The following is a 27,896-nucleotide window of genomic DNA, read 5'->3' as shown; positions in this document are numbered from 1 at the left end:
GGGGGGGGGGGTTGTGTTTTATCCCGTGGGCCTGGTGGGCGGAGCCTGTTCCACCACGACCATCAGCGGAGGAGGAGGGGGGGCGGAGTCACACCTCTGTGGGCGGAGCAGACAGGTGTTATATAATAATGAGATAATAAACATGTTTGACCAGTAGAGGTGATAATTCTATCACATCAACTGGGTTTAAATAGAGTTAGAAATTCTGCTCAGGCTGTATGTTCCTAACATTTCAGGTCTAACAGAAGGAATCTGAAGGTTTTCAGTTTAATGTCTCCTGTTTTGTGGTAGTTATGGTCTGTCCCCGCATCGCCACGGCAACGATGAATGGGAGCGGATTGAAGTTCTGCTGCTTAGGCTGTTTCCATCCCTCAAAGCCACAGACAGCGTCAGATGGAGACTCAAACATGCAGCCAGAAGTTTATTTACTTGAAGCAAGTCCAGAGTTGATATTCCTGTGTTTCTGACACCAACGGGAGCTTCCCACTGCACCTGAACACACCGAGCGTCAACACAAACGGGAGCTTCCCACTGCACCTGAACACACCGAGCGTCAACACCAACGGGAGCTTCCCACTGCACCTGAACACACCGAGCGTCAACACAAACGGGAGCTTCCCACTGCACCTGAGCACACCGAGCGTCAACACAAACGGGAGCTTCCCACTGCACCTGAACACACCGAGCGTCAACTTGGGTCTCGACTCCGCCAGACTTTGAATTAGATCTAGTTTTACAAACATGTCGGCTTGTTGAAGTAAATAAACTTCTGGCTGCATGTTTGAGTCTCCATCTGACGCTGTCTGTGGCTTTGAGGGATGGAAACAGCCTAAGCAGCAGAACTTCAATCTGCTCCCATTCATCGCTGCCCTAACCCTAACGCGTCGGCCCGTGCCTTGCCCCTTGCTCCCGCCACATCCTAGGCTGGCGTTGGCCAGACAGGGGGAGTTCGGGTGTTCATTTCTACTACGCCTAACCTTCAGATTCCTTCTGTTAGACCTGAAATGTTAGGAACATACAGCCTGAGGTGAATCTGACTGGAATTGTCCTTTAATGGACTGAATCTTGACGAGACAGAACAAACAGCGTGAACCAGACTAAAACTAAGACACTGGTTCTCACCTGGCTGAGCTCGATGTTCTCCGCTGTGTGACCTTTAGCAGCTCTGACGGCGTTGAGGGTGGGCGGAGTCTCCCAGCTGGCAGCCTTCCTGCAGAACAGACTGGAGACAGGACAGAGGAGGAGGAAGATGTGTTAAAGGGATAGTTCAACATTTTGTCAAACTGGCCCATCACCATAATCCCTATAGTCATAGCAGTAGGTTCGTTACCTTTAATTGTCGGTGCAAGCTGTTTTTAGAACGGAGGAGCAGAGCCGTGAGCTGCTCAGAGCTACGCTACGGAGGCTCATTATGGGATTTCTTGGTTTCCCTCATCAAACTCATCAAATACACAATCCAACAACTCCACAACGCTCTGGTGGACAAGTTGTGAGCTGCACATTCACCACGCTATGAGATAATAACACAACGTTACCACACAGAGTTGTTTTAGAGGGAAATACAGAGACTGATGATGAAAAACTGTCCCTGAAGGCAACGTGCATCAGCGGTTTGCATGTATTTCCCTCTACAACAACTCTGTGTGGTAACGTTGTGTTATTATCTCATAGCGTGGTGAATGTGCAGCTCACAACTTATATCGATATCGATTGTGAGACTAGACTTTTACCAGAGTTACGGCTCATTCACAAAACACCTTTCAATGGAAACATCTGGAAACAGCAACTGGACTTCGAAATTTCTGAAGATGGAAACGCAGCTAGTGGTATTGATGAAGATGAAGGTGAAGATGAAGATGAAGGTGATGAAGATGAGGCCGGTCTGACCTGCGTCGGTATCCCAGCAGGACGAAGATGAAGCAGCAGAGGACGCAGGCGAAGCCGCTGTGAACTCCCACCAGCAGCGTCGACACCGAGCCGTCGGCCTGCTCGCAGTTACAGCCCAGACCTGACACACACAGAAATATTTATTTATGCATACATACATCATAAAGGTCAGAGAGGTCAGAGGTCATTAGAGGTCAGGGGTCAGAGGTCGTACCTTCTGCGGTGCTTCCTCCCTCAGACAGAGACACCAGGCGGCGGTTGGACGGACCGTCCCCGTTCCCGTTGAACGCCACCAGCTGGATCTCATAGACGGCCGCCGGTTCTACAGGAAGGGACCGACAGCAGATCATCTATAATCAATACTCTATAATCTATAATCTATATTCTATCATCTATCATCAATACTCTATCATCTATAATCTATCATCAATATTCTATCATCTATCATCAATATTCATAACACGGGCTGCTGCTGTTGTTACTGACGTCTTCATCTGTTAGACCGGTCTGCTCTCTCTTCCTATGAACCAAATAAATAAACCAAATAACCAAACATAACCAAATAAATATAATATCCTATAACCTCCTTCAGCTGTTGTTAACATTTCCATGTTTCTCTCTGTTGATGATGGGATGTAAAGCCCTTTGAGATGAACTGGTGGTAACAACGGGCTATACAGATAAAACTGCCTTGTCTTCTGAACATAAATACTAGTTTAGTTTTGTTGCGTTGTTGTTGTGTTGTGTTGAACTGACCGAGGTGTGAGATGGTGTGTGTGTTGTTGTGTGTTGATGTGTGTGTTGATGTGTGTGTTGTTGTGTTGAACTGACCGAGGTGTGAGACGGTGTGTGTGTTGATGTGTGTACTGACCGAGGTGTGAGACGGTGTGTGTGTTGTTGTGTTGAACTGACCGAGGTGTGAGATGGTGTGTGTGTTGATGTGTGTACTGACCGAGGTGTGAGACGGTGTGTGTGTTGATGTGTGTACTGACCGAGGTGTGAGATGGTGTGTGTGTTGATGTGTGCGGGGAAGCTCTCCAGCCCCTGGACGTCTGGGTGGGAGACCCCGCGGTACTCCAGTCTGAAGCCCTCCAGGCTGCCTGGTCTGCTGGGCAGCTCCCAGTAAACCTGCATGGCCGTCTGGTTCAGCACCTTGGTGAAGAAGTTGGGGGGGCTGGGGACTGGGGGGGGAGACACGGAGACACAGGGATTCAATTGAAGGTAAAACTTGTATTGAATTGTAATGTAATGAAACTACTGTGTTGTTCTCTTATTTTGCCTTATTTTTGCTACTGTGTGGAAGTTTGGGGCCATACATACTGCACAAGCATAAGACCACTGGTTATGTTACAGAAAAAGGCAGTAAGAATTATTCATAATGCAGGATACAGAGAACACACTAACAGATTGTTTATTAAGTCAGGAATACTGAAATTCCGAGACTTAGTAGAAACACAAACACTGGCTGTAATGTATAACGCAAAAAATAGAATATTGCCAGAAAGTATACAACAATAGTTTGTTATCAGATCAGAGGATGAAGAACAAAGTTACATTTTAAACACCCGTTTGCTCGGAAGACTTTAAAACAGATGTGCATCTCTGTAGCTGGAGTCAAACTATGGAACTACATGATGGAATATATGACGGCCCAAATACAGGTAAAAGTACCTGTTTTTATGAGAAGGTGGACCCCAGTTACTGATTATATCGCTTAAGACTCTTATACACTAAAAATATCCCTTTTTTGGAATACAGAACCAGATAAAATACGTGCAATACCCTTTACAGTGCTATTTGTGTGACAGATGAGTCCCAATCTCAAGATGTTCTGATTTGTTTTCCTTTGTGATGTTAATTGCCTGTTAATGTGCATAAAGGCAATAAAGTTCAAAAGAAAGAAAGACAGAGAGAGCGAGCTACCCACCTCCCCCCAGCGTTGTCACGGTGATGGCGGCTGACTGCTGGCTGCCCCCCAGGGCGGAGTAGGCCTTCAGGTAGATGGAGTAGGTGGTGGCCGCGTCCAGGTTGGAGAACTCGTGTCTGAAGGTGGTTTTACTGACGGCCTCTTGCAGCTCCGCACTGTCTGGCTCTGAGGACACACACAGGTCAGAGGTCAGGGGTCAGGGGTTAAAGGTCAGGGGTCATGTGTTTCTGTAATTATCGACTGCAATGGACAGTTAATCTGTGAAGGTAGACTCCAGGAAGAATAGCCATGGCCTTAGCCAAAGCTAATGGAGATCTAAATATCTAAATATATGGAGTCAATTTATGAATTCAAACGTTTGTTTAAGAATAAGGTATTTGATAAATATGAGAGATGTGGTTGACGTAGATGACACTATTATGGAATTATGTTTGGGATTTTGTGCAAAACGATATGATTTCTGTTTGATTTTGAATGATGTTTTGAATGATGTGATCTGAATAAGTTGATCATGTAAGAAGTGTAAGTAGGTGAAAATAAGCGATAGCTTCAGCCTGATGCCTTTTCAGTTGGGCTCTTTTCTAGTTGAACTGATGTTTTCTGTTGGACTTTTAATTTTGAATGACCTGACCGAAATAAACACATTTTCATTCATTCATTCATTCATTCATTCATTCATTCATTCATTCATTCATTCACCTAAAGAAATGAAATGAAATGTTACATGGTTAAAACTGTTAAAATAACAGCTGTCTGTGGTTCAATATGGGCTGAGGCAATAATTTTGAAAAATAATAGCTTGTAGCAAGATATTGTAAAAACAGTCCGTCAGTCCGGTCCGGTCCAGTCCGGTCTGATGTAGTCATTCTATATTAATGCAGTGGCAATAAAGGCCTCTAATCTAATCTCTAGTCCAGTCCGGTCCAGTCTATTCCGGTCCAGTCCGGTCCAGTCCGGTCTGATCTATTCCGGTCCAGTCCGGTCCAGTCCGGTCCGGTCTATTCCGGTCCAGTCCGGTCCAGTCCGGTCCGGTCCAGTCCGGTCCAGTCTAGTCCAGTCCGGTCCAGTCCGGCTTGATCCAGTCCGGTGGTCTCACCTCCCAGCCGTCGTATGTGCAGCACGTATCCGATGATGTTGTTGGCGGCGTGCGGCGGCGGCTGGTCCCAGGTCAGCGTGATGCCGGCGGCGGTGGTGGCGGTTGGCGTGGCGACGAGGCCGGTGGGGGCCTCGGGAAGCTCCGCCCCCTCGCTGAGCGCCAGCCGGGCGCTGGCCTGGTTGGTGCCGGCGCTGTTCTCGGCGATGCACTGGTAGATGGCCTCGTCCTCCGCCGCGATGCGCGTGATGGCCAGCGTCCTGAGGGGGAGGGGGGGGGGTTAGACACGTTAGACACGTTAGACACGTTAGACACGTTAGACACGGGGCTAACGGGGCTTCTACGAGGTGCACTGCAAACACTAGAATATCTGACCAAGAATATTTGTCTTATTTCTAGTCAAAATGTCTAATTTCTTGTCAAAATAAATCTAATTATAGGCTACTTAAAAAATAAGACTCATCACATTAAAAAGCAGCTTGTTTTTAGACACTTTGGTAACACTTTACAATAAGGGTCCCTTAATTAACGTTAGTTAGTACATTATTAAGCATGAATTAACTGTTTACAGATATATTAACAATCATTATTATGTATTACTTAGGATTAGGAAACACATTCATTAATGTAGCCTATTAGTAAGCAGTTAATTAATGTTTACTAGTTAGTTAATAAATATAAAAGTTGAATAATGTAATGAGTTATCATTATGTATACATTACTCAGCATTAAATAACACATTAGCCTAGTTTATATATTAATGCTTAATAATGTATTAACTAACATTAATTAAGGGACCCTTATTGTAAAGTGTTACCGACACTTTTTACTTCTTTCAAGCAGATTTTCACTTGAAATAAGTAGAAAAATCTGATAGTGGAGCAAGTTTTTCTTTCTTGTTACAAACACAAAAAACTTGCTTTCACTGGCAGATTTTTCTACTTATTTCAAGTGAAAATTAGTTTGAAACAAGTGAAAATGATCTAAAAACAAGTTCATTTTTAGGTAATGAGTCTTATTTTAAGTGAAAAGAGATTAGTTTTGACTAGAAATTAGACATTTTGACAAGAAATAAGACAAATATTCTTGGAAAGACGTAGAGTTTTTTGCAGTGCAGTGTCACCATGACGACGGTCTCAGTCTTACGTGTTGCCGTTGGTGAGCTTGAGGTTGTTGCCGGGCGACAGCAGCTTGCCGTTCTTCAGCCAGATGAGGTGCGGCTCGGGGACGCCGGACGCGGTGCAGCTGAAGACGGCGCTGCCCCCTGGTGGACGGGAGAGGGACTGAGGCCACTGCACGAACTCTGGAGGAGCTGACACACAGGACACAAGACCAGCTTATTTAACTTATTATAGGCCTATTTATATAGATTTATAGATTTATTTGACTTATTGATCACCGATCGGAAACTCAACCTGATACTAAATCAATCAAACAAACAAACAAACAAACAAACAAACAAACAAACAAACAAACAAACAAACAAACAAACATGTAACACAACGAAATAACAATCAAGTTATTGATAAATATTAAAGTTATTGATACAAGTTAAATAATAGTTATTGATAAATAATACAATTTGTAATAAATAATAATGAAGTTATTAATAAACAAGAAACAAGTTATTGATAAATGATTTGCTATTAAATAATTAAGTTATTGATAAATCATATTCAAGTTATTGATACAAGATATTAAATAACAGTTATTGATAAATGATATAATTAGTAAAAATTATAATAAAGTTATTAATAAATAATAATTAATTGTTATTATCGTTATTAATAAATAATTAAATTGTTGGTAAATCATAATCAAGTTATCAACCCTATGTCGCCATTTGTATCAAATCTGAGTTTTTCAGACCTTTATACATCCTCACTGTGACAAACCTCATGTATATAATCTGTCTACAACCAGATACATGTAATGACCAGATGATCCACCAGGGGCAGTTATTCCATCCAATATGGCCGCTGTCAGCCAGGGACCCAAATGTGTTTTCTCATGGATATTTTTGCCAATTTTGAAAAAGTTAAAACTTGTTACTGAAACTTCAATAGGAATAGTTACTGAATTGATGAAAATGTGTGTATGAAATTAGATACAGCAGGTATGTAAGGTCATTTTCTATGCAAATCTGATATGCAATTTATTTTTTCTGGAATTATATATATATTTTTTGTCAGAAGGTCCAATAAAGGGTCCAATTTAAAAAAAAAATTGAATTTTCTGACAATTATTTCATGGTTCAATCACGTTATTGATACAAGTTACTAATACATAATAAAAATATTGATAAATAATAATGAAGTTATTAATAAATAAAGTTATTACTGTGATAAAGTTTATATCATCACATCATTAACCTCATATTCATCTTCAGCTGTTGGACAGAGAGTCGCCAGCAGAGAGCAGCAGAGGCTCACACTCACTCACAGTTTCCTTCACTGCAAAAACTCTAAATCTTACCAAGAATATTTGTCTTATTTCTAGTCAAAACTAATCTCATTCTACTTAAAATAAGACTCATCACATTAAAAGCAGCTTGTTTTTAGACACTTTTTACTTCTTTCAAGCAGATTTTCACTTGAAATAAGTAGAAAAATCTGATAGTGGAGCAAGTTTTTCTTTCTTATTACAAACACAAAAAACTTGCTTTCACTGGCAGATTTTTCTACTTATTTCAAGTGAAAATTAGTTTGAAACAAGTGAAAATGATCTAAAAACAAGTTCATTTTTAGGTGATGCGTTTTATTTTAAGTAGAAAGAGTTTAGTTTTGACTAGAAATGAGACATTTTGACAAGAAATAAGACAAATATTCTTGGAAAGATGTTGAGTTTTTGCAGTGTGTAGACTGAATCTGAACTCTGACGTGTGAACATGAACTTGAACTCATCTGTGTGTGTGTGTGTGTGTGTGTATCTGCCTCCTCTCTGACCTCTGACCCCCCCCCCCCCCCGTCAGACAGACAGGTGCTGTCTCGCCTCAGTCTCCACGGCGACAGAGCGACGACATCATACACTCGTGTCTCTGTTACCTCAAATAACCCCTGAAGCTCCGCCCCCTTCTCCTCTACATGCAAAGGAGGGGGGGTCAGAGGTCACAGAGGAGGGGGTGGGGGTGAATAGGAGCCATTTATCAATGGAGGGGGGGGGGCAGGAGGGGGTAAAGGGGCATTAACACTGAATAAAGTTGATTTGTGAAGAGAGACGACCTTCGACCTTTCACACACTGAACCTCATCAAGTTCAAGAGCAGAGCACACACACACACACACACACGGTTGAAGTTCATGTTCATGTGGTTATGACTGAAAACAAGTTAATAAGTGTTTACAGTTTATCAGCTAGTTAGATGCATTTCCTGCATTTCCAGAATGCAAACAGACGGAGAGATAGATGATCAATGAGGGAGTTCAGACCTGAACTTCCCTCTATTACAGTTTTTCTCTAGTCTTTCCAAGAATATTTGTCTTATTTCTTGTTAAAATGTCTCATTTCTAGTCAAAACTAAACTCTTTCCACTTAAAATAAGACTCATCACCTAAAAATGAACTTGTTTTTAGATCATTTTCACTTGTTTCAAACTAATTTTCACTTGAAATAAGTAGAAAAATCTGCCAGTGAAAGCAAGTTTTTTGTGTTTGTAATAAGGAAGAAAAACTTGCTCCACTATCAGATTTTTCTACTTATTTCAAGTGAAAATCTGCTTGAAAGAAGTAAAAAGTGTCTAAAAACAAGCTGCTTTTTATGTGATGAGTCTTATTTTAAGTAGAATGAGATTTGTTTTGACTAGAAATAAGACAAATATTCTTAGTAAGATATTAGAGTTTTTGCAGTGCAGTTGTTCGATCTTCACATCGTTGTGTTACTTCACATCAACAAGCAGTTCCTCATTTCTTCTAACAAGTTGAGGGAGGATGTTGTTATTATGGGATGTAAAGCCCTTTGAGACAAACTGGTGGTAACAATGGGCTATACTAATAAAACTGCCTTGTCTATGCCTATGCCTAAATTGTTAATATAAAGGGTGAATAAGAAATGGACCCTTGAGGAACCTCTTTAGTCTAATTAATCTAATTAATCTGTCATTTAAATCATTCTTAAACCATTACTAGATTTCTTATCAAAACCAAGGGTTTCAAGGTGATTTAAAAGCAACGAGATAGATATTGCATCTCCTGCATTTCCAGAATGCATTTCCTTAATAGAAATACGTGTGAATGCTGAAAGCTGGAAGCTGAATGAGCTGAATGAATTGTTGAATCAATCTTGAAAATATGAAACAATATCTGAAGAGTAAAACTAAAACATGTAAGAAGGAGGCTGTGTGAAATGGATGGAAATGACTTTAATTGTTGAAGATCAGTATGAAGAAATAATTGAAAGTCTGAAGTCGACTCAGATATATTTAAAACGATACTAGATAAAGGTGGACTGAATTAAATGTGTTTTGTAGTTTGTCTTTCTGACCAGTTTTGACCGTTTTATGGCTGATACGGCACGTTGCCTTGGTTTTACTCCAATGGAGTTATAGAGTAAATTATGGGATGTAGGGAGTACAATACTCTTTGCAGATACTGCACGTTGCCTTGGTTTCACAGTGCTTTTAACCCTTTTTTGGATGGACAGCAAAATAAAAAGCCCAATAACTCTGGAAATTTTAGCAGAACCAATATCAAATTCTACCTGATTGAAGAGAATATACCTTTACACTTTGATTGGTCAAAAAAACATAAAAATAAAAATTGAAAAAATGCAGATACTGCACTTTGCCTTTGTAGGGCAGACTATGTTTGTCCCATTTCTCTTGAATTTACATTGAGCACTGTGCACTTTGCACCTATGCTGAACATGATGCTGCTGGGTTCTGTCCTTACACTGTAATATATTATATATTGTCTTCTGCCAGTCTGTATTTCTTATCGTGGTGTTTGTATCTGAGAGCAAACCAAGACACATTCCTATCACTTGTTACTGTAATATGGAAATACATTTCTTGACTTGACTTGAATCTGCTCTAGATTCAGATCATGGAGACGATGTGAAACAACGTGACTGAACCAGAAGAAAAGTTTTAAAATGTTCATGTCCGTCCCTTTGGACACTCGGTCCTCGGTCCTCGGTCCTCGGTCCTCGGGGCTCTTAGTTCCTCTGTCTGGTTTCATCTTAGACTCTATGAGCCTGTGAATATTCTCATTCATCCAGGTCATAGTTTATCTCAAGGAGTTTTAAATGTAAAGCAACTGGACTTGGTTATTAGTCTAGAAGACGTTTCACCTTCATCAGTTCATGTGTTGAGACTCTGTGTTTAAATTCAATATACAACAACTCAGCTTCTTCTGTCTCACATCTGTTTCTGTCATTCTACTTATTATAAGTAACTTATTAATTTAATTATTTTATCTATTTATTTTTACACTGCAAAAACTCAAAATCTTACCAAGAATATTTGTCTTATTTCTAGTTAAAATGTCATTTCTAGTCAAAAATATTGTGATGTGATAATGTGATAATCTCTTTATACTAAAAATAAGACTCATCACATTAAAAGCAGCTTGTTTTTAGACACTTTTTACTTCTTTCAAGCAGATTTTCACTTGAAATAAGTAGAAAAATCTGACAGTGGAGCAAGTTTTTCTTGCTTATTACAAACACAAAAAACTTACTTTCACTGGCAGATTTTTCTACTTATTTCAAGTGAAAATGATCTAAAAACAAGTTAATTTTTAGGTGATGAGTCTTATTTTAAGTGGAAAGAGATTAGTTTTGAAAGAAATAAGACAAATATTCTTGGAAAGATTTTGAGTTTTTACAGTGTGCTCTTAGTATTTCATTCCTATTTTAATTTTTCCCCATTTCACGTTTTTTAAATTTTATTTTTATTCATCTATTTTTATTAATTATTGCTACTACTACTTTATGATGTTATTTATTTAATTATCTATGTGAATTGTAACTTATATCACTAAACATCCTGTCACTCAGTTATTATAGGAAGCCATATGTGAGGAAATGTTGTGTAAAATGTTTAAATAAAAACTTCTCTCTCTGTGTCTGGGTGGAGGACGATGATGAAATAAATAATGAACTTTAATGAGATGAAACCAGCTGATTGTCTAACAGATGTGTGTGTGTGTGTGTGTGTGTGTGTGTGTGTGTGTGTGTGTGTGTGTGTGTGTGTGTGTGTGTGTGTGTGTGTGTGTGTGTGTGTGTGTGTGTGTGTGTGTGTGTGACAGACGGGCCCTGGTCTGGATAAAGTCCTCTTTGTGAAGTGGGACTCTTCACATGCTAATCCATATTCTAATGAAGGGAAGAGTCTGGGAAACACACACACAATGAGCCTGTGTGACCTCTGACCTCTGACCCCCCCTGACCCCCCCTCAACCCCCAACACACACACACACACACACACTCTGAGCTGCAGCCGGAGTGCGTGCAGACAAAACAAACAATCAGTGAAAACACAAAGAGGGAGTTCAGACCTGAACTTCCCTCTATTACAGTTTTTCTCAAGTCTTTCCAAGAATATTTGTCTTATTTCTTGTCAAAACTAATCTCAAACCAGCCTATTTTTTAGGCCTTTTCTCGAAAATTGCATATCCATAATAAAATGAGTATATCTCTGCAACCACAAGGTCTATTTGAATACTTTTGGTGTCATAGTAAAGGGAAAAAATTGAGGAATTGCTGAGATGTGTAAATTTCAGTATATCTGTTACTGGTGAAGAGTAAATGAAGATGACACACAGAATTTTTTTTTATAAAATCAATATTCGGCAAAAAAAAAATCATATTTTTGATGAGTGCCCTTTAGAATAATGCTGATGAATCTCAAACTCTCTATAAAATCATTGTACAACATGTGAACATTGTCTCTGCAGTGGTTGATTCTGATTAATTGAAGCAGGACAAAATTATTGAGATTTTACTACAAAATATTCAGGCGAACTTTCCAAAATGTCAATTTTTGGCCACAGCTTGGAACCACCTGCTACTATAAACTATTGTTTAATCTTTAGTTTCACACAATTTGCATAAACTAACTGAAAATGAATCAGCCAGGACTAAATAAGAATTGCATTCCTAAATAAGACTCATCACCTAAAAATCTACCTGTTTTTAGATCATTTTCACTTGTTTCAAACTAATTTTCACTTGAAATAAGTAGAAAAATCTGCCAGTGAAAGTAAGTTTTTTGTGTTTGTAATAAGAAAGAAAAACTTGCTCCACTATCAGATTTTTCTACTTATTTCAAGTGAAAATCTGCTTGAAAGAAGTAAAAAGTGTCTAAAAACAAGCTGCTTTTTATGTGACGAGTCTTATTTTAAGTAGAATGAGATTAGTTTGGACTAGAAATAAGACAAATATTCTTGGTAAGAGTTTGAGTTTTTACAGTGTAGGCTACTTGTTCGATCTTCACATTGTTGTGTTACTTCACATCAACAAGCAGTTTCTCATTTCTTCTAACAAGTTGAGGGAGGATGTTGTTATGATGGGATGTAAAGCCCTTTGAGACAAACTGGTGGTAACAACTGGCTATACTAATAAAACTGCCTTGCCTTTATGCCAATGCCTAAATTGTTAATATAAAGGGTGAATAAGATAAAATGGACCCTTGAGGAACCCCTTTAGTCTAATTAATCTAATTAATCTGTCATTTAAATTATTCTTAAACCAATTACTAGATTTCCTATCAAAACCAAGGGTTTCAAGGCGATTTAAAATCAACGATCAAATGTATTATAATGGTTCTGTTGAACTGTCTCTCAGTCTTTACATGTAAATGGTTGAACACGTCGTCATAATACATCTCAAGTAGATTTCTTTACATTTACATGAGACCTTTTCTTCTAAATCTGTCCAGAGTTGGTGAATTGTTTTCAGGTGAATCTTGACTTTCTCTACTGGAGGGAAACGTGTGAAGGTTTAGATCAACCAACGACCAATCAGGAGGCGGCTTTTGTTTTCAGAAATACATTCACTGTTCTGTAAACGTGGAGGACGAATCCAGAAACGGACCAAAGACCAAAGAGTCGTCACTTCCTGTCTCTGCCTGAACCTGAACCTGAACCTCGTCTTCATCTTCATCTTCATCTTCATCCTGCTACATGTTCCTCAGCCCTGTCTGAAGGTTCCCTTAAGCTGCGTTCACACCGCACCTTTTTATTTTTGTCGCTGTTGCTCGTATCGCTCTGAAAAAAACGCTCCGTGGCTCAGCGGCAGACGTTCGTCAATTTGGCTCAGAGCCACAGACTCACATTTTCACTTTGATGACGTCATGTCCACTGCCATGTGTATCTGTTTACTAGAGCTGCAACAATTAATCCATTAATCGAACAATAATCAATTATTAAATTAATCGTCAACTATTTTAATAATCTAATAATCAGTTTGAGTCGTTTCTACAAGAAAAAAAGCTCCAGATTCTCTGATTGCAGCTTCTTCAATGTGAATATTTCTGGTTTCTTTGTTCCTTTATGACAATAAACTGAGTCTCTCTTTGGTTTGTGGACAAAACAAGACATTTGAGGACGATGTCGTCTGGTGGTTTGAGAAACACTGGTTGATGTTTTTAACATTTTCTAACATTTTATTGACCAAACAACTAATAGATTAATCATTTAAATAATCGCAAGATTAATCGACAATGAAAATGATCGTTAGTTGCAGCTCTACTGTTTACACCGGCACCACTGGGATCACAGCAGCCAATCAGCGCTGAGCGACGAGCGACTGACGGCCGGAGAGTTGGGATTTCTCAGCTCGAGTGACAGAGTGAAGGTGTGAACCCAGCGAGTTTTCGTCTGGACGATAAAACGCTCAGTCACTCGTTTGCATCAACTCAACATGTAAACTCGTCGCTGGTTCTAAAAACAAAAGGTCCGGTGTGAATGCAGCTTTAGTGAAACAGTTCTAGAGGTTCTACAGGTTGTGGTGTTGTTGTTGTGTTGTTGTGTTGTTGTGGTTGCCGTGGTTACCTTGCACCACCAGCCGGCCCAGCGCCGTCCTCCTGGACCGACTCCCCGGCCGATTGGCTGAACACACGTAAACTCCTGAATGTTGCAGCGTCGCATCGGAGATCATCAAGTTCCCCGTTCCCAGGACCTGGACCCCCTCCACGCCGATGGACCGGCCGTCTGAGGGGAGAGGAGGTAGGAGGTAGGAGGTTAGGAGGTAGGAGGTAGGAGGTAGGAGATAGGTTAGGAGACAGGAGAAATGTAAACATTCATCCTCATTTCTACACACTAGAAACCTCTGGGTTATTTCATCTACCCAACCGTGGGGTTATGATGTTAATGTTTTACCCGTTACGGGTTATTTACAACTATTCCCAAAAACATAACTTCACTCCATCACTGAAACACTGGTACAATCTGCTGCTAAGCAACACCCACATCTGCTGCTAAGCAACACTCACATCTGTAAAAACTTCACCTATTCACCATAGAAGATAAAACCACCAGCTACAACACCTGGTCAACATTTAAACAGTTTATCCAGAGCTGATCCCCCCAAACACGACTCCACACTGTCCATATATATACTGTATATATATATTTTTTCTCTTTCTTTTCTTATTTATTTCCAACAAATTCAACTGTCTTCAAAAAAAGAAAGAGAAGGAAGAGATCTGCTCTCCGTTCAGCTCCTGTTGGGATATTTAGATATTCTGACAGCAGCTGAATGGAGAATAGATCTTTCTGTTTATGTTTGTTGTGTTGCCCCTTTACTGGTCCCAAACCGTCCTGTAGTTTGTGTGTATACATGTTTGTTGTATTGCCCCTTTACTGGTCCCAGACCGTCCTGTAGCGTGTGTGTGTATAGATGTTTGTTGTGTTGTTGTGTAGTGTGTGTGTATAGATGTTCCTCACCGAGGCGGCTCCAGGACACGATGGGGCGGGGGTTGCCCGTGGCGATGCACTCCAAGATGGCGGTCTGGTGGATGTTGATGGTGAGGTTCTGAGGTCCAGACAGGATGGTGGGCTCCTGGTAGATCCTGGACCCTGCAACTGGACCAGAGAGAAGGACAGTCTGGATCATCTGGACAGTTTGGATCACGTGGACAGTCTGCCTTCTCAGTAACAGGGGTTAGTTAGTTAACCTATGGAACACTTTACCCACTCACCTGAACCTGCAGACTGATACAAACTCCTTTAACAGAGGATTAAAAGCAACACAACAATGTTCACATGTATAAATATAAATATGGACTTTCTCATTGTTACTATTTTTACTGTTGGATCATGATTTCTGTTGCTCAGTCTCCTCTCCTTGATCTGGTCTGTGTTTTTAGATTAGTCTGCTACTGTCATGATGTAGTGTCATGCACTTGGTTTTATCTCATACTGTTGATATTATGGTCTGTATTTTTAGATTAGCCGCCTATCATATGGACTGGTGTTGAAAATTAGCACATGTGCTAAACACACCCAAGCAAAAAGTATCTGGTCTGTCCACTGGAACAGTCTCAATGTATCTGTGACGTCCATATCAAATAAATAAACACAACATAACATAAGAGACAGAGCTCATCACTAACACTGGGGGGGGGGGGCGTGTCCTACCAGAGTGGGCGTGTCCTACCAGAGTGGGCGTGGCCTATCAGAGTGGGCGTGGCCTTACCTGTGACGGACAGCTGGGCCTCCTGGCTGTAGCGGGTGTTAGCGATGTTGGATGCGACGCAGCGGAACGAGCCGGCGTCGGTCCGTCGGACGCCGGTGATCTGCAGCACGCCGTTAGGAAGCAGCGTGTACCTGACACACACACACACACACAGAGGTTATCTCCATGACGACGCGGCCTCAGAGGGAGGCATAGATACAGTATACTGACTAGATGTTCCCAGGCAGCTCTATTGAGTGGAATACATCAACGCGGCGGCCATCTTGGTGAGGGGGAAGCCGTGTCTACTTCCTGCACTAGAGGTCTATCAACCATTAACATCACCACAACTCACCGAATGTTCAACCGATTCTCAAGCTGTTTGGTTTATTACAAATGTCAGACACACATTTCTGATAGACCAGAGTGGCATTTTTATGCAAATGAGAATGACTGATGCATCCTGGATAATTTAGGGGCAGTGCCCGGCATTTTTACATTGCACTCAGTGGGTTTTTGTGTTTTGATGGAGCGTAGACTAACTAACAATCAATTTGAATGTTTTATTTTGTGTTTCTTTTGTACCACTATGTCTCATAATTATTTTGACACCCTCTTTGAAACCCACCGTTCATGCTGTCTTGAAAAACTACAATGAATGAATCTACGGTATGCTCCTTTAGCCTCCCACAGTGATCAATGACCCCACACAGTGGCCAGAAATGTCTGACCCAGACATCTACACGTATTTGGTGGAATCACCGGGAGGTTTTGGCTCAGTGTTGTCTGTAAACAGCCTGTTAATAGACAACTTTTTGTTAGTTAGTTTGTCAAGAAGCCAGTTAGGCTGAACTTTTCAATGGAGGGATGCCGGGCGCTGCCCCTAAATTACCCAGGATGCATCAGTCATTCTCCTTTGCATAAAAATGCCGCTCTGGTCTATGGTCAGAAACCCCTGACCAAGATGGCCGCCGTGTTGACGTACGCTGAGAAGCAGAAGGCGGTATACATCTAGTCAGTATCTATATCTATGAGAGGGAGGTACAGGAGGAGGATGTTGCCACGGCGACTCACCTGGGGTCGTCGGTGCTCAGCAGCAGCCGGTCTCTCTGCCAGGTGATGTCGGCCTCTGGGATGCCGTTCACCTGGCAGGTGAGTCTGGCCACGCCCCCTTCGTCCACGGCAACCGACTCGGGGTGGGAGAGGAACTTAGGAAGAGCTGGGAGAGGAGAGGAGAGGAGATGCTGTGATGATGATGATGACATGTGTGTGTTATGCTGCACTCAAAACAACTCGGAAGTCGGAAAAAACGAGTTCAAAGTTGGAAAAATTGACTACAGATGGAAATGAGCTGTGAGCTAAATCTGGTGCAACCATCTCTTCATTTTTTTTCCTGCAAATGATTAATGTAATTGCAAACTGTCCCTTTAATAAACTAATGAACTAAACTAATTGAATGGCACCAAACTCGGAAGTTACAGGTCTGAAACTCGGGTATCATATCAGAGCTCCGACTTTCCGACTTGACGTCATGACAGCATCAAAACATGGCGTCATGCCCTCGTCGTAAACGGTTAGAATTTAGACATTTGAAGTTATTTGTTGAGGTTTTAATGCATATTGTTTTTGTGTATTGTTGCAGTAGCCTCTATGAAATACGTTTATACACTGCAAAAACTCAAAATCTTACCAAGAATATTTGTCTTATTTCTAGTCAAAATGTCATTTTTAGTCAAAACAAATCTCATTCTACCTAAAATAAGTAGATTTATACATATATACATATATAATTATACATAAAAAGCAGCTTGTTTTTAGACACTTTTTACTTCTTTCAAGCAGATTTTCACTTGAAATAAGTAGAAAAATCTGATAGTGGAGCAAGTTTTTCTTCCTTATTACAAACACAAAAAACTTGCTTTCACTGGCAGATTTTTCTACTTATTTCAAGTGAAAATTAGTTTGAAACAAGTGAAAATGATCTAAAAACAAGTTGATTTTTAGGTGATGAGTCTTATTTTAAGTGGAAAGAGATTAGTTTGAATAGAAATGAGACAAATATTCTTGGAAAGATTTGGAGTTTTTGCAGTGTATTAAGCTGTGATTGTTGTATTGTGTGAAATTGTGTTCTTCGTATGTACTGGTGTGTATCAGAGTGTAGTTCTAGTGTGTATAGAGTGTAGTACTAGTGTGTATTAGAGTATTAGAGTGTAGTACTAGTGTAGTACTAGTGTATATAGAGTGTGTATTAGTACTTACAGGCCAGCTGCACGCGGACCTTGCGGCTGACCAGGCGTCCGTAGCGGTTCGTAGCGGCGCAGTCGTACTCTCCGGCGTCGGTCTCGTTCTGCTCTCGTCTCTTGGAGAAGTTCCTGATGAGCAGCGTCCCGTTGCCGAGCACCGTCGCCCTGGCGCCCGTCGCCACGGGAACGCCGTTGCGCCTCCAGGTGATGGAGATGGGCCCCTCCCCCTCCACCTGACAGTCCAGCAGCAGCGGCCGGTCCCGCACCGCGATGACGTCACCGGGCTCCTTCAGGAAGGCCAGCTCCGAGGCTCCGCCCACTCCTGGGGGGAGACACGGGAAAGACACAATAACCTTTCAATCATGTCATAATATTGGCCATTTCAAGTGTAATTCAGCCAATAACGTAATAACTTTGTTTAAAGGGGTAAAAGCAGCAGGAATGTTAAAAAAGAGGTAGAAATCCTGCATCTTTAAGTGAAACAGTTGAAGAATTCAAAGAGTTGAAATCTGCAGGTAACCTGAAAGTAAAGAAAACTGATGAACCAGTGCTAGTATAGCTGAAGCAAAGGCTGAACATTGATTAAAAAGTAGAACTTGTAAGAAGGAGGCCTGTAATAACGGTCAATTATGTAATAATATTGGCCATTTTAAGTGTAATACAGCCAATAATGTAATAACTTTTTTTTACTCGTTAGAAAACTTTTGACAGTTGTTACATTACATTTTCAAAGGGTTTTTTAATACTAGGCCAATAACGTAATAACTTTTTTTTTTTTGCCAAAAATGTAATAAGTTATTACATTATTGGCTGCTTAATACATTATTCGACTAGTTAAAAATCTTTTGACATTAATAACCAGTTATTACGTTACATTTTCAAAGGGTTGTTTAATACTAGGCCAATAACGTGATACGTTTATTATGTTACTGGCTTTATTACATTTAAAATGGTCAAAATTATGACGTTATTAGCAGTTATTATTACATTATTGGCCATTTATTACGTTTTGGGTTGCTACAAGGCTGATTTTGTATCAGAATTTCTACTTGAATTGTTGAAGATTTGTACGAAGAAATTGAAAAGCCGAAGTCTACTCAGATATTGTTCCATCTATATTAGTAGCCTAATGGTTCAACAATGTTTCCAAGTTGTAAGTTTTAAATATATTTGAGTATAACTTCGGCTTTTCAATTTCTTCATACAAATCTTCAACAATTCAAGTAGAAATTCTGATACAAAATCAGCCTTGTATCAACCCAAAACGTAATAACGGCCAATAACGTCATAATTTTGACCATTTTAAATGTAAAAAAGCCAGTAACGTAATAAATGTATTACGTTATTGGCCTAGTATTAAAAAACCCTTTGAAAATGTAACATAACTGGTTATTACAGTGTCAGTAGTTTTTTTAACTAGTCCAATAAATGTAATAACTTATTACATTTTTGGCAAAAAAGTTATTACGTGATTGGCCTAGTATTAAAAAACCCTTTGAAAATGTAATGTAACAACTGTCAAAAGTTTTTTAACAAGTAAAAAAAAGTTATTACGTTATTGACTCAAACATTTAATTACATTATTGTCAAGTTATTACGTTATTGGCTGAATTACACTTAAAATGGCCAATATTATTACATAATTGACAGTTATTACAGGCCTCCTTCTTACAAGTTCTACTTTTTAATCAATGTTCAGCCATTACTTCAGCTATATTAGCACTGGTTCAGTTTTCTTTACTTTCAGGTTACCTGCAGATTTCAACTCTTTGAAATCTTCAACTGTTTCACTTAAAGATGCAGCATTTCTACCTCTGTAAACATTCCTCCTGCTTTTACCCCTTTAAAGGGCATTCATCTCTCAGCTTCCAGGTTTTATGTTTCAGCTTTAGCGTCAGCCTTTTCAACATCGTTTCAACAATTTCTTCAGGTCATTCAGCATTGCTTCAGTAATGGCCTTCAGCTTTCAGCTTTCAGCATTCACACGTATTTCCTTCAGGAAATGCATTCTCTAGATATCAATCAAATGTCTCATCAATGTGTGTGTCTTGCTAGAGGACTAGGACCAGAACCAGCAGGGCGGACTGGGAGTTTTGATCCCAGGCAACAACCACCAGATTCAGGCTCCAAGACTGAGGTAGGTTGATGCCTGGTGTGAGAGTGCAAAATAAGAAAGCAAAGGCTCCACTTTCAATGGAAGTCCTCACGTCCGCTGAATAACATGCGCCATGCACACACAGCTGTTTCTGTTTTCCTACAAAATAAAAGTTTTCTTTGTGCTGCAATAATCTGTACTCAAATCACATCAAATGTTTGTTTCTTACAACATACAAAAAATGGGAGTATCCAACGAGGAATTTATTGAGCTTCTGGCTATGTACACATATACATAGGTGGATCTTTTACTTCCAGTTTTTGAAATATCTGGGTCAGAACTGGGTCTAAATCGGGACTGGGTCAGACTGTGACATGGTCTGGTCTGGACTGATGTGGTCTGGCTCAGGGTGGAGGACCAGCTGCTCTGGTCTGGTCTGTGTTTTTATTATTAGTCTAATAAAGGAGGAGATGGAGCTGGTCTCTGACAGACAGAAGGGCTGCAAAGCATCATGGGAGACGGAGGTCAACCATGACACATTAAATCAGCTGATGGAGTTTGACTGACGGGTCTGTTAAAGAGGCCCCGCCCCCGACACTCACACTCACACACACACTCACACTGAAGGAGTCTACAAACAGACGGGAGAGGAGATGTTGACCTCTGACCTCTGAGTCCCGGCACAGACTCCATTCATAGAGACAGGAAGAGACAAACAGGACCAGGACCCGGTTTAGACCAGGTCCAGGTCTAGACCTGGTCCAGGTTTAGACCAGGTCCAGGTCCAGTTCTCAGGGACATCGTCTGTGTCCTAACTCCCTCTCTACTCTCTATATAGTGACTCCTCTAGTCATTATTGATATTCACCATCTAGTGACTCGTTGTTTCCCACAATTCACCACAAAATGGAAAGGTTTTAATTACGTGACATAACACGTAATTAACTGTGTGGTGGAGTTGTGAAAGTGTTTCTGCCTTTAAGGCAAGGCAAGGCAGTTTTATTAGTATAGCCCGTTTCTACCACCAGTTTGTCTCAAAGGGCTTTACATCCCATCATAACAACATCCTCTGTCCTTAGACCCTCACATCCACTGAGGAAAAACTCCATGGAAAACCCTTTTAACAGGGAAAACCAGGAGAAACCTCAGGGTGAGCAACAGAGGAGGGATCCCTCACCCAGGACGGAGATGTTGTTACAGACAAGAAAACACTTTATAACAGAGAATGTGAGAAACAACCAGTGAGTCACTACAGAGTTCACTATGTGGAGAAGAGGAGGAAGGAGTTACACAACCACTGAGTTCAAAGCTTCAATGAATTCTGGGTAAATTAAGTCTTTAAACAATGGCCGACTGCTTCACTTTGAGTGAGGAGAAAAGATAAAAAAGGACCAGGACCAGGACCAGGACCAGGACCAGGACCAGGAGACCAGGACCAGGACCAGAACCAGGACCAGGACCAGGATACCAGCACCAGGGTTAATTGCTGCTATTATTCTCTATCCTCGCATATTTATGCAGATTGTTATCTGTCTTTCTGTCTAACATTCTGTATCCTATTATGTTTATGCAGGTAGCAGTGCCATGCAACATTCAGCTGCATGGCACTGCTACCTGCTTTCTTCTTTTTTTCCATTGTTATTATTATTACTATTATCTGTGATCTGTGGTATGTCTGTCTGTTTTTTAATGTGAGGACTACGGACGGAAACTAGCTGTGAGCCAAATCCGGTACAAGACGCCATGGCGTTAAACTGTTCATTAATGTGCACTGTCCTCGACAAATAAATAATAAATGAAAATGAAAACCAGGACCAGGAGACCAGGAGACCAAGTCCAGGACCAGGACCAGGAGACCAAGTCCAGGTCTCGGTCTCTTTGCGGTGACAGAAGCTTTGGGGACATTAAAATTAAAACGCAGACAAAGGTCAGTGAACGCCTCGTTGTCCTCGTCTCAACTTGAACTTGGAGGTGACTTTCCCAGGCTCCCCCCCCTCCCCCCTCCCCCCTCCCTGACGACATCACCAGACGACATTGTCACCACCGACCCCCCCTCACCCCTCACCCCCTCCACCCCCCCGTCCTCCATCTTGTCCTGGTCCCAGCTGGTCTCTGGTCTGTGGGAGGAGACAAAGAGACGAGGGACGGCAGCAGGAACTCCCCGTGACGTCTGGACCCCCGATCCCCCCAAAAAAACCTCAGACCCCCCCACTACCCCCACCCCCATCCGACCCTTAGACCCTCAGACCCCCCCCGGCCCCCCATCAGACCTCCACCACCTCCTATAGTCTGAATGACAACAATAATGACAACAAAAGTCCGACCCAGACACAACAACAGACCCCCAAATCCCCAAAACACCAAAACCACCACGCGCCGTCCTGCAGCTGCTCCGACTTCACACCGACGTCACACCGACTTCACATAGACACATCTCCTTTGACCAGGACCGCCATCGTCATCATTTAGGACCGCCATCTTCATCAGTCAGGACCGTAGAAACCTGGACCTGAACGGTTCTGAACCGGGTCACAACAAACACGAACCGACTTTCACCTCAGAACCGGATTCTGAGACTTGTTTCCTACGACCTCCTCCGTCTGAACCAGAACTCGGTCTCTGGACCCAACCAGAACTGAACCAACACTGAACCACACTTTATTACAGATGCAGATGCACTTTAAAATAAAAATATATAGCACTTCATAACAGATGCACTTTAATGAATCTTAACGCGCTATACGACACCTTTGTCGATTACACGCACTTAATTTTACTACTACTCCTTGCTCTTTCCTACCGAAGCTAAGCTACGGTATATTATTGTATATATTGTGATATTGTGATATGATAGCCTATTGTGGTTTTGTGATATGGTATTTGTACCATGCTGCAAAAATGTATACACAAAAAAGTAACACCTCATAAGCAACGCAGTTTACATGAGCGAAAAGGAGTAGGAAGTATAAACTTATCTAATCCTACCCCTATAAAGATAAGATAAACGAACGATCAACCTACAGAAAGTTCTGTAACGTCCCAGTTCAGGCCTGTCTCCATGGAGACCAATCAGAACCACATGAGTTAAAACTGGCCTCATAAAAACCTGAACAGAGAAAAGTGTTAGTCTGGGTGGTGGTGCAGAACTTCAAATTTCTGACCAATCACACAACAGTTGTTGGACAACACACAATAAAAAAGTTCTGCCCAGTACAGGTCCAGAACGAGCTGAAAGAAAAGAATGATGTCTTCGTGAAACGTCTTCCTAGACAAACCCCGGTCCAGTTTCCTTCCATTCAGTTTGTTGCCCAGAGAAAACCAGGTGTTAACAGACAGAACAGTTCTCAACAGGCCTGAACGTTAAAACCCAAACCCACCGTGTGGTCTGGTGTTGAAGCCCAGACCCGACACGGTCCGACTCAACTGGCATGAACTCTCTGTCCAAACACGACCAACAGAAGAGGAAGCCTGAGGCCTGACTGGACCAGAGTCATCTGTATATTTGTATATATTTTCCGGTCCGGTCGGTTCAGCCCGGCCCGTTGAGACAGCTCTGTTGTTAATGTGTTTCTTGTTTTTAGTGACGCTTGAAGTCTCTTTATGGGACACGTATACGTCTTACATGTTGTGTTTGTTTGACTGTTTTCTGCTGTAAACCAACTGGCTCTTCTACAGGGACTCTAATAAAGTCAAGTGGAGTTTGTGATAGACAGAGAGCCAGACTCTCCTCAATCGATACTTGGGATTACTGTGGGTAGGCTACTTGGTCGGTACCAATAAAATTACAGAATTTGGTCCTGATCCCTAATAAGGACATGAGGACACAAAGTCTAACATTAAGGGTTCAAGAACTGAGAAATAGAGTCTGTACACCAGATTCAGCTCCCAAATGTTTTAATGTGTCACCACACGTTACGTTTCAGACCCTTCGTCATCTGTCTGATAACATGAACCTAATCTAGTGTTCAGACTCCATTTCTCAATGTTTGATTCATTCTTCTTTGTGGTCCAGCACCTAGTTTCAATCATTTTGGAGGATGGGTGTGCTTCAGATTCTCTAACAATTAGGTTTAACATGAAGGTTTATCATAAAGGTTTAACATGAAGGTTGACATGAAGGTTTATCATAAAGGTTTAACATGAAGGTTGACATGAAGGTTTATCATAAAGGTTTAACATGAAGGTTTATCATAAAGGTTTATCATGAAGGTTTAACTTGAAGGTTTATCATAAAGGTTTATCATGAAGGTTTAACATGAAGGTTTATCATAAAGGTTTATCATGAAGCTTTAACTTGAAGGTTTATCATAAAGGTTTATCATGAAGGTTTAACATGAAGGTTTAACTTGAAGGTTTATCATGAAGGTTTAACATGAAGGTTTATCATGAAGGTTTAACATGAAGGTTTAACTTGAAGGTTTATCATGAAGGTTTAACATGAAGGTTTATCATGAAGGTTTAACATGAAGGTTTAACTTGAAGGTTTATCATGAAGGTTTAACATGAAGGTTTAACTTGAAGGTTTATCATGAAGGTTTAACATGAAGGTTTATCATGAAGGTTTAACATGAAGGTTTAACTTGAAGGTTTATCATGAAGGTTTAACATGAAGGTTTATCATAAAGGTTTATCATAAAGGTTTATCATGAAGGTTTAACATGAAGGTTTAACTTGAAGGTTTATCATGAAGGTTTAACATGAAGGTTTATCATGAAGGTTTAACATGAAGGTTTAACTTGAAGGTTTAACATGACGGTTTAACATGAAGGTTTATCATGAAGGTTTAACATGAAGGTTTAACTTGAAGGTTTATCATAAAGGTTTAACATGAAGGTTTAACTTGAAGGTTTAACATGAAGGTTTAACATGAAGGTTTATCATGAAGGTTTAACATGAAGGTTGACATGAAGGTTTATCATAAAGGTTTAACATGAAGGTTTATCATAAAGGTTTATCATGAAGGTTTAACATGAAGGTTTATCATAAAGGTTTATCATGAAGGTTTAACATGAAGGTTTATCATAAAGGTTTATCATGAAGGTTTAACTTGAAGGTTTAACTTGAAGGTTTATCATGAAGGTTTAACATGAAGGTTTAACTTGAAGGTTTATCATGAAGGTTTAACTTGAAGGTTTAACATGAAGGTTTAACATGAAGGTTTATCATGAAGGTTTAACATGAAGGTTTAACTTGAAGGTTTATCATGAAGGTTTAACATGAAGGTTTATCATGAAGGTTTAACATGAAGGTTTAACATGAAGGTTTAACATGAAGGTTTATCATGAAGGTTTAACATGAAGGTTTAACATGAAGGTTTATCATGAAGGTTTAACTTGAAGGTTTATCATGAAGGTTTAACATGAAGGTTTATCATGAAGGTTTAACATGAAGGTTTAACTTGAAGGTTTATCATAAAGGTTTAACATGAAGGTTTATCATGAAGGTTTAACATGAAGGTTTAACATGAAGGTTTAACTTGAAGGTTTATCATGAAGATTTAACATGAAGGTTTATCATGAAGGTTTAACATGAAGGTTTAACTTGAAGGTTTATCATAAAGGTTTAACATGAAGGTTTAACATGAAGGTTTAACATGAAGGTTTAACATGAAGGTTTAACTTGAAGGTTTAACATGAAGGTTTAACTTGAAGGTTTATCATAAAGGTTTAACATGAAGGTTTAACATGAAGGTTTAACATGAAGGTTTATCATGAAGATTTAACATGAAGGTTTATCATGAAGGTTTAACATGAAGGTTTAACTTGAAGGTTTATCATAAAGGTTTAACATGAAGGTTTATCATGAAGGTTTAACATGAAGGTTTAACATGAAGGTTTATCATGAAGGTTTAACTTGAAGGTTTAACATGAAGATTTAGGTTTATCATGAATGCCTATCTTGAAGGTTTAGTTTTAACATAAAGGCCTATCTTGAAGGTTTATCTTGAAGGTTTAAGTTGAAGATTTATCTTGAAAGTTTAGGTTTAAGTTGAAGGTTTATCTTGAAGGTTTCTATCATCTCGACCGTCAGAGTTCAGGTCTGAGGAACCGGTTCAGGATTAAAACCTCTCGTCTCCCATCTGCGTCCTCGTCACATATAAAAGGGGGAGGGGCTGAATTAAAACACTGGAGCAGACAGATACCCCCCCCCCCTACACCCCTCCATCTCAAAACCCTGACCCCTAAATCCTTCATGCCCCCCCTCCTCCCCCCTCCCTCTCAGCTCCTAAAGGTCATGAGGTCATGAGAGCAGCCCTCCCTCTCTCTGAGGAGCATTGTCGCACGCCCGACTCTGACCGTGAACCTGAACCTCACCCCCCAACACAACCCCCCCCTAACCCCCCATCACAGAACCCCCCCCCATCACAGGACAAAAACTCAATACTTCTTATTAGCCTACAAACGCAAAAAACTTGCTTTCACTGGCAGATTTTTCTACTTATTTCAAGTGAAAATCTGCTTGAAACAAGTGAAAATGATCTAAAAACAAGCAACTTTTTATGTGATGAGTCTTATTTTAAGTAGAATGAGATTAGTTTTGACAAGAAATGACACATTTTGACCAGAAATAAGACAAATATTCTTGGAAAGATTTTGAGTTTTTGCAGTGCAGCAGTGAGTTCTCCTCCAGACTCAAAATCTTTCCAAGAATATTTGTCTTAGGCCTATTTCTAGTCAAGATGTCTCATTTCTAGTCGAAACTAAAGTCATTATATGTAAAATCACGTAGAAAGCAGCTTGTTTTTAGACAATTTTTACTTCTTTCAAGCATTTTTTTTTTACATTTTTTTTTTTTTTTTACAAAAATCTGATGGAGCAAGTTTTTCTTCCTTATTACAAGCACAAAAAACTTACTTTCACTGGCAGATTTTTCTACTTATTTCAAGTGAAACTTTGTAAAAATGAAAGTGAAAATGATCCAAAAACAAGTTCATTTTTAGGTGATGAGTCTTATTTGAAGTGGAAAGAGATTAGTTTTGACAAAAACTGAGACATTTTGACAAGAAATAAGGGTTAGGGTCTGACCTCTGACCTCTGCTGACTGAAAGCTCAAACACACTGGAGAGGGTTTCATCAAGTTCAAGAGCAGAACACACACACACACACACACACACACACACACACACACACACACACACACACACACACACACACACACACACACACACACACACACACACACACACACACAGTCTGTCTGCTGTATGCAAATGAGGCTGATGAATATGGAGAGTGTGTGTGTGTGTGTGTCATCACATTTCACCATTAAAACTAACAACATCATCACTGTTCTTCATCTCTAACAGCTCATCATCATCATTGTCTTCCCCTTCACAATAAAAGCTTCAGTAATAAATGAATGAATGAACAGACCTGAGCAGCAGAGCAGCATCATCATCAGCATCATCGTCATCGTCATCTTTATCGTCATGTTCGTCATCTTCATCTTTCAGTTTTAATCCAGACCATCAGAAACATGGAGGTCCAGCAGCTCACACAGGAAGTGTCAAAATAAAAGTAAAAAGTATAAGTTCCTCTCCTCCTCCTCTTTTCTTCTCTGTTTCTCTTCCTCTTCTCTTCTCCTCTTCTGTTCCTCCTCTTCTCTTTCCTCTCCTCTCTTCTCCTCCTCTGATGCTTCACTCTGATCTGATCTGTCTCATCAGATCCTCAACATCTGATCCTCACTGAGGACCAGAGGGGGCGGGGCCTGGACGGGAGGGGGCGGGGCCTGATGTAGGAAGGAAGCGAGAACTGGTTCACCCACGGCATTATTTTGGTTAGTCAGCTTTTCAACTCTAACGGCACACTGTTATCATATTCAGAATTTTTAAACAAATCAACACTTCCTATTCCTCCGAAAGAATATGCAATAGTCAGGGCCGGCCCTAGCATTTTGGTGGCCCCCTAAACAAGATTTTTGTTTGTGGCCCACTCTAAGCGCAAACACCAAATCACATACACTGCTTAAAACTGAATACAGACGTGTTTATGCCCTCTGAGGTCTGATACTCAAGTGTTTTATGTCTACACTGAGGCCAGTTT

The 27,896-nt window shown here is 40.5% G+C and overlaps 2 protein-coding genes across 2 annotated transcripts in view; both read right to left on the bottom strand.

The window, feature by feature from the left end:
• pmvk (phosphomevalonate kinase) overlaps positions 1–27,896 on the bottom strand; it is a gene marked incomplete at its 5' end in the record, with an annotated part of 187,148 nt that overhangs the window by 156,034 nt on the left and 3,218 nt on the right. The window lies entirely within an intron of this gene.
• On the bottom strand, positions 19–27,285 carry LOC310999017 (immunoglobulin superfamily DCC subclass member 3; the record flags this gene model as incomplete). Its single annotated transcript, XM_083989310.1, has 14 exons — positions 19–96; positions 1,123–1,222; positions 1,888–2,008; positions 2,102–2,209; positions 2,880–3,068; positions 3,815–3,979; positions 4,911–5,167; positions 6,054–6,219; positions 13,894–14,052; positions 14,788–14,925; positions 15,539–15,669; positions 16,592–16,736; positions 17,777–18,082; positions 27,228–27,285. The coding sequence occupies 14 exons, from the start codon at positions 27,283–27,285 to the stop codon at positions 19–21; spliced, it is 2,121 nt and encodes a 706-aa protein (XP_083845436.1).

This window comes from Trachurus trachurus (assembly GCF_905171665.1).
Source record: "Trachurus trachurus genome assembly, chromosome: 16".
Taxonomy (NCBI): domain Eukaryota; kingdom Metazoa; phylum Chordata; class Actinopteri; order Carangiformes; family Carangidae; genus Trachurus; species Trachurus trachurus.
Note: the sequence above shows the minus strand (reverse complement) of the source record. Positions and strands in the feature narration are given on the sequence as shown.